General features: G+C 45.9%; 1 protein-coding gene across 1 annotated transcript; it reads left to right on the top strand.

Annotated features, from left to right (window-relative positions):
• Positions 1-8,950: 8,950 nt before the first annotated feature.
• On the top strand, positions 8,951-10,346 carry LOC121986784 (peroxidase 57-like). The gene is made up of 4 exons (XM_042540724.1): positions 8,951-9,166; positions 9,262-9,450; positions 9,543-9,714; positions 9,827-10,346. Exons 1-4 carry the CDS (start codon positions 8,951-8,953, stop codon positions 10,234-10,236), a joined length of 987 nt encoding a protein of 328 aa, XP_042396658.1. The 3' UTR covers positions 10,237-10,346.
• Positions 10,347-10,548: the final 202 nt, after the last annotated feature.

Genomic DNA, 10,548 nt, shown 5'->3' with positions numbered 1-10,548 from the left:
CCCTGAATTAATGGCCATTTAATTTTGTTCTCGGTTTATGTTTATTTCTTTTATAATTATATTTTACTTGGTGATAGTTTACATTTTGTTGAGTTTTAATATGTTTAGACTTTAAATTTTTTGGCTCAAGTTTGTATTCTGATTTTTTATTTGGTTTATTTTCCTTTATATAATATATTTTATCTTTCGGGATGTAATATTGGTTAGCTCCTATTTGCGTGGTCAAACACGCTTTCGGAACCCAGGCTTTGTTCGTTGATTTGTATTGGGTTATTAATGATTTAAACGTTTTATTTGAGTTCGACTTATATCCGAGTCCGGTTTTGTTATAACATGCTTTTTGATTATTTAGAATTAAGTCTAAATTTTTTGATCTAGTAGTAAATTTTTCTAACATATTTTTTAAATTATTGATTTCTAATTTTAATGATGAATTCTCCTTCTCAAGTGTTGGATCTTGAGTTGGTTTATTATTTACAACTTGTTCCTTGAGGATTTGATTTTCCTCGAGGAGCAATTTGTTTTCATTTTCTAATTTAACTAATTTATTATTTAAGCACAAAATAATTTTAAAAAATTTCCGGTTTAAGTTTAGGAATACCTCTTCGGAACCTTCAGAAACGAGTACGGACTCGTGGCTCGATTCGGGTTCGGACCCGTCTTCCGATTCATCTTCCGACACTGCTTCGCGGGCCATCAGCGCGAGGTGGCTCTGGTGCTTCTGATCTTCTGCTTTAGATTCTTCCGAGGAGGAGTCGCCCCACGTCGCTTTGAGGGCCTTCTTTTTGGTCGGCTTCGATTTGTCGATCTTCAATCTCGGGCACTCGTTCTTGTAGTGACCCTTCTTATTGCATCCGAAGCACGTCACGCTCCTCGATTCGGTTGGAGAATTGATCTTTTGAAGATCCTTCTTGCTGAAGCTTCTTTTCCTCCTGGTGAACATCTTCCTTACCAAGTTCACCAGGTGTTCTTCATCTTCAGAGTTCTGGTCAGAATCTTCTTTCGGTTCAGACTTGTTCTTCTTTTCTTTTGAGGAACCTGCAAATAAAGCTACACCTTTCTCGACCCCGGCGTTAGTTTGCTCATGAAGTTCTAATTCACAGAAAAGCTCATCTAATTTTAATTTAGATAAATTTTTAGAGATCTTGTAGGCATCTACGATAGATGCCCACAAGCTGTTGCGTGGAAAAGCGTTTAGGGCATACCTTATTAAGTCTCGGTTCTCCATTTGGTGCCCTATTGCGTGGAGTCCGTTGAGAATGTCTTTGATTCTTGCGTGGAGTTGGCTGGCCGTTTCTCCTTCCTGCATTTTTATGTTAAAAATTCTATTTAAGAGCAAGTCTCGTTTTGTTACCTTAGCGTCGCTCGTTCCTTCGTGCAACTTGATCAGTTTGTCCCACATCTCTTTAGCATTCTTATGTGGTCCGACCTGGTTCAGTTCTTCTCTAGTCAATCCACACAGTAGGGTGTTGATTGCTTTGTTCTCTGTTGATGCCTTCTTCTTTAGGTCTGTTGTCCAATCTTCTGGATCCAGTAGATTCCCGAAACTGTCTACTGGTATTTTGTAGGGTCTTATGACGCTCAGCCACTGGTCGAAGTCTATCTTGAGATACACTTCCATTCGCTTCTTTCAGTACGGGAAATCATCCCCGTTGAAGAGGGGAGGTCACACTGTGCTGAAGCCCTCGATCTGCGACATTTTTAATCTGCACACAAAAAATATAGAGAGGTTCCAAGACTTGGTCTTGGATTAGTAGTGCAGGAAGAATTAAATAAAAATAACTAAATTGGTGTTGCACCGATTTAGTTTTAAATTACGACGGAATAAATTTCCAAAATGGTAATAATACCAGTTTGGATCTTTACGAAAAATTGAAATTCGAAAAAAATAAAAAACAGATCACCTCCTTGTCTGATTGGTGGTTGCACCAAATTAGAGCGGTACCTGCTCTGATACCACTTGTTGGATCGTAGACGTTCGATAGAGGGGGGGTGAATATCGAAAACTGTTCGTTGATAAGAGAGTTAAACGCAACGGAGAAAATTAAGATAATGCAATGCTAACACAAGAACCAATTTTACTTGGTTCGGAGCCTTTGGCGACTCCTACTCCAAGGCCCGCACACAAGGGTGCTTTCGTTGGGCAATTCACTAGCAATTCGAAGAATATTACAATTGAGAATTACAGGAATGCTAATAATAAAAATTAATACCGACAAACTGGAAAGAAGTAAACTGAAAGCAGCACTTTGTCAGAGTAGCCTCAAGGCGTCGCAGGAGCACAGTAGAGCAGAGAGTTCTGAGTTGTTGTAGAAGCTCCACCCCTGCCCCTTCTTTTATATGAAGCTCGGGGCGCCCCGGATCCCTTCCGAGCACCCTGGTGGGACGTGGCAGCTCCAACCAGTGAGCTCCACGTGGCGACGACGAGTTTGGATGAAATTTACCTCCCGGGCGCCCGGATCCCCTCCGGGCGCCCGGACCACCTTTTTCCAGGGAACACCTTTCCTGTAAAATAGGGTTAGTCCGAGGCAAATAGATAATTTATAACCTGTAAAACAGAGTGTTAGTTCAGTTTATAGTTTGACAAAAATAGTATGACTTAGATTTCGTCTTTCCGAGACCGGAATCTAGTCACGATCTCGACTTAGATATCCAAAATGGATCTAAGCCGGATCGACGCCTAATGTTCCCTTCCCGGGAACGCGTCCTCACAGTCACTCCCTTCCAGTGACTTACCTTTACTTACCTGCCAGACGTCCGGTCAGCCCTTCGACCCGTCTGGACTTCTCGCCAAGCGTCCGGTCAGCTTGTCGACCTGCTTGGACTTCTCGCCAGCTATCCGGTCAGCCCGTCGATCTAGCTCGACTTCTCGCCAAGCGTCCAGTCAGCCCGTCGACCCGCTTGGACTTCGTGCCAGACATCCGGTCAACCCATCGACCTATATGGACTTCGTCTGCACACTCGGTCAGAGTGTTAGATCACAACAAACCTAACTTAACCTGATTTTTCATTCATCAAAACCTAAGTTAGACCGTTAGTGCTAACCGCACCAACAAGAGCAAGCTCACTTATAACTCACACTAGGGCGAGAGTCTGGAATCGTGAGAGCATGCTCACTTATAACTCGCGCTGGGACGAGAGTCTGGAGGCGTGAGAGCATGCTCACTTATAACTCGTGCTGGGGCGAGAGTCTGGAAGCGTGAGAGCATGCTCACTTATAACTCACGTTGGGGCGAGAGTCTGGAGGCGTGAGAGCATGTTCACTTATAACTCGTGCTGGGGTGAGAGTCTGGAGGCATGACCGAGAAGTGATATGGAGGCCTGACTAGTACTTGATCTGGGGACCTGACCAGGAATTGATCTGGAGGTCTGACCAAGACTTGATCTGGATACCTAACCAGGACTTGATCTAGAGACCTGACCAGGAATTGATCTGAAGGTCTGATCATGACTTGATCTGGAGGTCTAAAAAGGACTTCATGTGAAGGTCTGACCAGGACTTGATCTGGAGACCTGACCAGGAAGTAATCTAGAGGCCTGACTAAGAAGCAATCTGGAAGCCCGACCAAGAAATGGTCTGGAAGCCCGACCGAGAATTGGTCTGGAAGCCCGACCGAGAATTGGTCTGGAAGCTTGATCGAGAATTGGTCTGGAGGCCCGACCGAGAGATCGTTAACGATACTCCGATCCGAGACCGGGGGTGAAACTTTGGTCTGAGACCGGTGGTGATAGCTCAACCCCAAATGGGGGAGATAAGAGATCTGATAAGCTGGTCTGAGATCAGTGAAGACCGCTCGACTCCAAATGGGGGAGATAAGGGATCCAATAGGTTAGTCTGAAACCAGTGAAAATAGCTTGACTCCGAACGGGGGAGATAAGGGATCTGATAGGCTGGTCTAAAACCAGTGATGACCGCTTGACCCCGAACGGGGAATATAAGGGATCCGGTAGGTTGGTCCAAGACCAATGAAGACCGCTCGACCCCGAACGGGGGAGGTTAACCCCTGAAGTTCATAGAAGCGGAGCCTATAGCAATATGACGAAGCAAAGCCTTTGTCATACCTGATTGCAAAGTGGTGTCGACCGGCCGAGTATTTGTCTTGGTCTCTCAACTCCCGAATACCCATGGAGCGAGGGAAGAAAATAATAATCTAAACCCTGGCCGTCAAAGGGAGTGAAGCTCATGGCAATATAAGGGAGCAGAGTCCTTATCAGTAGAAGAAAGCATAGCACCGTGGGTAAAGGGAGCAGGGCCTGTAGATGTAAGAGGATACAAAATAGGTGTAGGATGCAGAGCATATAGTAGTAATAGAATGTCGCGCCTATAGCAGTAAGAGGATGCAGAGCCCTATGGTGAAGGGTGCGGAGCCTATAGCAGCCAGAGGATGTAGAGCCCCATGGTGAAGGGTGCAGAGCCTATAGCAGTGAGCGGATGTAGAGCCTGTTATGCTTCCGCAAGTGCATGGATACGTCGTCAGTAATAAAAGATTATTGATCCCACGAGAACTGGTTATAAACACTAGCGATTGTTCATGTAGAATTAGTTAAACTACCGATGGTTGTAAGTTAATTATTTCCTAAGAGGAAAGGGAATGGGGAAGTAGACGTGAGAACTAGCAAAAGAGAGAAAGGTTAACTTGGCTTGGGAAGAGTTCTAGGAGTTCGGTTTCATTATGGTGGAACCTGATGTATCATGTTCTATCTTTTCCTCATTGTCAATCAACATGCATTCGCCGGAAGTTAAAGCTGCTATCCTTAAGTGCTAAACAGAGAAGAACCCTGTGAAATCCTGTTACGGTTAACCCCTATCACTAGGGCGCATCACAAGAATACAAATATAATCGGTATCATTAAGGATAGAGATAGAGGTTTGATTCGGTCTCTTACTTCCTTGTGGAGAAGTTGCCTCTCCTTTCAAGGAAGTATCCTAGATGTCCGTGAATGAGTTACCCTTGTCACTAAGACCCCTTAAGTATATGATCTAAGATTCTCTCTTTACGAAATTAGCAATTCCTATACGATCGACCAATATGACGAGATAATCTCAGCGAGTCTCATGCATATCAAATAGAAACAAAGCAAACAAAATCATCCAATAAGTAAAGACATAAACATGAGTCTTACATCAAACCCTATCCACAACTACTCCCTGATCCTAGAACAAGGGATCTACTCCATAGACGTCGGAGAAAAATCCAAATACATAATAAAAGTAAGCATACAATCCTCAAACGAGAAGAGAGAAAGAGAAAAGATGCTTATCCAATAACGTCGAGTGATCTTCGGATCTAATCCTTTGCTTCTGGAGTTGATGCGATGATGACGGTGATCTTGGATGTCCGGGATAGCGTGGAATTAGACCAAGGTAAATCCTTTCTGACGGCTCGCCTCCTCCTCGAGAAGAAGAGCTAAAAGCTTTTATATAGGCTAGGGCACGGGAGCCGCATGGCCCGTGCCACGGCCGTGCGAAATTCGCACGACCAAGCTCTTCTTGTCTTCGGGTAAAGTGGCATGATCGTGTCTTGCTTTGGCTCGGGCTGCATTGCACGACCGTGTGAGCTTCACACGGTCGTGTGGATCTTGGCTGCTGGTAGTGAGGCACGACCGTGTAAGGTTGGACGACCGTGCTTTGCTCTCTCTCTATGAATGGCCACATGACCGTGCATTGTTGCACGACCGTGCTCTGCTCTTTGTCTAGAATCGCCACACGACCGTGCAGGGGTGCACAACCGTGCTTTGCTTTGCTCGGGTGCATTGACAATCACCGTTTTCACTCCAAAAATTATTCCTGTCAACACAAAATCAAACAAAGAGTAGATCTCTGACAAAAGAGTAATAAATACGGAATAAATGATAAGAGAGATGATCATGCAAAGAATATATACAAATAAAGCAAGTGAATGTGCGTTAAAGCATGCATAAACGATCATAGTATCTATGCACATCAGAGCCCCATGGTGAAGGATGCAGAGCCTATAACACACCTTATCGGGGAGTTGGACTCCTTGCCCCTGATCGGAGAGTAAGGTTCCTATCCTGTAATCAAAGAGCGAGGCCCCTAAATCCTGATCGAGAAGTTGTACTGCGTCACTGATTGGGAAGTTATGTCCCAAGTGTCTGATCGGGGAGCTAGGCCCTTAATGTATGATCGAGGAGCTGAGCCCCTAGTGTCCGATCAAAGGTCGAAGGACCTAGTCTTTGATAAGGAACTAGAGTCTTACTCTCTTATCAGGGGGCTATAGCAGATCCTATAATCGTAAAAAGGGAGCAGAGCCCGTAGCGTACCTGATTGAGGAGTCGTGCCAACCGATTGAGGGTTGGTCTTGGTCCCTTGACTCCCGAATACCTGCGGAGTCAGGGAAAAAATATAATGGAAAAACTAACCTGTTGGCTAGCTGAAGCTCCAACTCAATTCCTTGCCTCCTGAATCCCATGAAGTGAGGGTAGAAGATAATATGCTCGTCGGGATCCTCCAAGACTGTGATAATGGCAGAGAATCTCCCGACGTCGTCCATCTTCATGTTCCAGAACAGATGGAGAAGATTCCCACAGACGGTTCCGAATTGATCCTGTCCGAAATCTGAGTCAGACGAACCGTCGGGTGAGGTGGATGGAATGTTGATCGAATCGCGACGTCCCGGAGGGGGGTATGCTGAGATGACTTCTATGTTGACCAAACCGTCAGAAGTCCTTTGGTCAACACTACCTGCAGCCAGTGACCGGGTTTACCCCGGTCCTTGAAATCCCGAGGCTCGAGGCAGATCCAATGAATATATGAGTAACAGGCTAATAATATAATAGTGAAATAAATGAGGAGCGAGTACGGAAAACGTACCCTGTCCAAGGGGGCACCCTCGGATGGGACGCTGCTCGAGTGGTTGTGATCTGAAAGAGCAGATAACACCGAGCTGGATGAAGAGCTGGATCTAACAACGAGGAGTCGGACGCGGTGGCACAAAACCTGATGCAACCTCGGAACATAGGCCGAGTTATGACATCAGTACACAAGTCGGGATAAGACATCGGCACACAGGATGGGATAAAATATTGGCCCGCAGGTCGTGATATGAAATCGGCACGCAGGCTGGGGTACAATGGACACACCCAAATAAGACAACGATGTGAGGATCGGAACGTAGCCTCGGCTCGAAGGCTGGAACTCAGCAAAGATGGAGAATGATCAGATCGGCGCCCATGGGCGGCAAGGGTTCGGAAGCCCGACCCCCATCGAAGGCATACGACAATGCAGACAGTTTGTAGGTGGAATAAGATAAGGCGATAAGAGAGGCAGCGCTGCGGTGTCCTAGAGGAGACCGCTGGTGAAGCAGCGCTTGGCTGTCTGGTGGTCTGAAGGGTGGCGACCGGCGGCTGTGGGCACCGGTGTGCCAAGGGAGAGGGAAGTGGCAGGCATGGCAGCGGCCTGACTCGCGGCAACGGCCGGTGGAGGTCAGCGCAGTGGAGGAGATGACAAAGGGCGGTGCCAGCGCTATTGAGGACGTGCGAGGGAGGGGACAAGGAAGAGGAAAGTTGTGGCATGCAAAGAGGGAGAAAAGGGACGGCTCGGATGCGACTCCAGTGAGAGGAGGAAAAGAAGAGGAGCGGCTGCGAGTTGGTCCGGTGGTAGCGTTGTGAGGAGGAGAGGGAGAGGAGCGGTGGCCAGTGTGGGACAGTGGGCTTAGGCGGAGGCGGCATTCCCTGGCGTGAGGCGGCCGAAGAAGCTCCCTCTCCTCGTCTGGCAGCAGCGAAGACCCACACAGAAGGAAAAACCTCCTCCAAGCTCGAGATGTGGTCTGGTCGCGGAAGAAAGAGAGAGGGAGAGAAGATGGTGGCGGCCGACCGTGAGGATCGTGAGAGGGAGGAAGAAGGCCTTTCTCTTTGTTCCTATTGGCGACCCAAAAAAAAACGACCAAATCCCCCTGTTCGTGTCGATGGCACTTGGAGGAGAAGAAGAGGCGCGGTGGCCAGCGTCGACGAGGAGCTTAACATGAGGGAAAGAGGTTGGCTCCCTCCTCTTGGCAGTGGACCAAAAAATGTAGAAAAAAGAGTCTCCTCAACGTGATGAACAGTGCCACAAAAAAAAACCCCAAAACCCTCCACATGTGAAAAGACCAAGTTACTCCTCCTCTTTTCCCTAATTTCCTCTAAGCCCTCTGGATATATCCACATCAGACGTCATCTGTGTTGTAGGTCAAAGCAGAGTCTATAGACAGTCAACGGGAGCACCATATCTCCAACTTTCTATCTCTTCGACTTTGGGACAGGATGACTTGGCTAATTATTTAGAAATTTGTTACAAGCAGGTTGCAGTTATCATCTGCAACTCTACTATGTTACAGCAGGTCGATACTTCTAGCAAATTATCAAGATATTGTTAATTGCGGGGAGCCCAATGTAATATAATGAATTCAACTCAATTCTCTAGCTAATCTCATTGCTTACAGCTATATTCAAAAGCATATATTCATTGCTTAACTATATGTCTAATTGCAAAATTCATCGTCAACTTTTTCTATCATTGACTTGAATATTATAGAATTTGTTGTTCCCCGACATTGACGATGCAAGGGTTGTCAACGCTATAAGCATTACTTTTTAAGGAAAAAAATTTGCTTGCAAATTAATGACTTTGGAAATAAGTTCAGCGTCATCCTGTAAAGATGGCAAAGCATGATGACATTACAAATTATTAAGGAATTGGCCAAAGAAATTGGAGTATTAAAATCGGCGGCGACTGGATGTATATATATATATATATATATATATAATCTAAATCTAGATTCTTGTTCTCGGCCAACACGTCGTGGAAACAAGCACTGCACGTCGACTATCTCAATCCAAGCACATTGCAAGGACAAATCATGTTATATAAACACCGGTATCCTGCCTCCTCTCTTCAACAACCTGCTTGATCAATCGCCAGCAATTAATATATATATATCCAGAAAGCAAAATGGCCATAGCCGCCGCCGCCGCCCTTGCTCTGCTTTGCCTCTTGGCTGTCGTCCCCACCGGCCACGGTGCTCTGCAGGTGGGATTCTATAAAGGGAAATGCAACGGCACCGACGTGGAAGCGACCGTCAAGAGGATCATCGCCTCCCGCTTTTCTCGTGATAGAACCATCGTTCCCATCCTCCTCCGCCTCCACTTCCACGACTGCTTCGTCAGGGTACTACTATAATTATATATTTCAAGAATTAGAATTAGAATTAGAATTAGAATGTAATTGATCGATCATACGATCGAATTAAATGAATTAACTAGGGATGCGACGCTTCCATACTTTTGGATGGGAAAGGTGGGAAGAAAGCCGAGAAGGATGCAGACCCAAACAAAAGCGTCAATGGCTACGACGTAATCGACCAGGTGAAGTCTGCTCTGGAGAGCAAGTGCCCCGGCGTCGTCTCCTGCGCCGATATCATCGCCATTGCCACCAGAGATGCTGTCGTCCTGGTAAAATATATTAAATTCTTCGATCATTCATAATTCAATTTGTTAATTTGGGTTTCTTGATAAAACATTTCGTACGTTTTGCATTCATACAGGGCGGTGGGAAACAGTATACTTATTCAGTTCAAACGGGGAGGAGGGATGGCAACGTCTCAGTCGCATCGGAAGCCGACAGTAATCTCCCTGGACATACATTATCTGCTTCTCAGGCTATTGCCAAGTTCAAAACGAAAGGGCTCAATGCATCAGACACAGTGCTACTACTTGGTACATTATATATATGCTTACCGATCATTTCATTTTTTAAACCCTAGTAAGTAGCTAGTCATGAGAATTCTTAAATTGTTAATTATATAGTCTCTTAATTTAATTAATACAGGGGCTCACACTGTTGGGATCACTCACTGCTCCTTCGTCCGACCACGCCTCTACAACTACAACAACTCCGGCAAGGCCGATCCCGCCATGGACCCCGCCCTCGTCTCCAGGCTCAAGTCCACGTGCCCCTCATCGAGACCTACCGCCAACAACTTCATCGTCCTCGATCAGAGAACACCGTTGACGGTGGACAACAGCTACTACAAGCAGATCCTAGCGAGGAGAGGCATCCTCAAGGTGGACCAGAACATTGCGACCGATAAGTTGACCAACGCCACCGTCAAGGCGCTGGCCACCGGCTCCAGCTTCCCGACTCTGTTCGGCCGCGCCATGGTGAGGATGGGCGCCATCCAGGTGCTCACCGGGAAACAGGGACAGATTCGCAAGTCCTGCAGAATCGTCAACAAATGAAGCTAGCTTATAAATTATCTGCATGCGTCTGATAATTCTAGCTACATATATATTTGCTTTTTCAATCTTTAATTTTGTAATGACGTTGCTTAATTTGTCCATCTGATAATAATGAGAATTGAGGAGATGATATTTTGTTTTCCTTGTGAAATATCAGAAATTACGAGACCGAATGAAGTGATTTTATGTGGTTCTTCACCTTTGTGATATCAACAAGGAATTGGCATATGCTTCTTTTGAAAAATCTAACCGATTAATATACGGCGAATAAGATAGGGTCCTAGAAGTTGAAGTCAAAGTCAAGATGATCAA

Source organism: Zingiber officinale, chromosome 5B (assembly GCF_018446385.1).
Source record: "Zingiber officinale cultivar Zhangliang chromosome 5B, Zo_v1.1, whole genome shotgun sequence".
NCBI classification, from domain to species: Eukaryota; Viridiplantae; Streptophyta; class Magnoliopsida; order Zingiberales; family Zingiberaceae; genus Zingiber; species Zingiber officinale.
Note: the sequence above shows the minus strand (reverse complement) of the source record. Positions and strands in the feature narration are given on the sequence as shown.

Coding starts and splice junctions, on each gene's coding strand:
- LOC121986784 (XM_042540724.1), top strand. CDS start 8,951: ATGGCCATAGCCGCCGCCGCCGCCCTTGCTCTGCTTTGCCTCTTGGCT. Junction 9,167..9,261: donor TCCACGACTGCTTCGTCAGG/GTACTACTATAA, acceptor TGAATTAACTAG/GGATGCGACGCTTCCATACT. Junction 9,451..9,542: donor CCAGAGATGCTGTCGTCCTG/GTAAAATATATT, acceptor GCATTCATACAG/GGCGGTGGGAAACAGTATAC.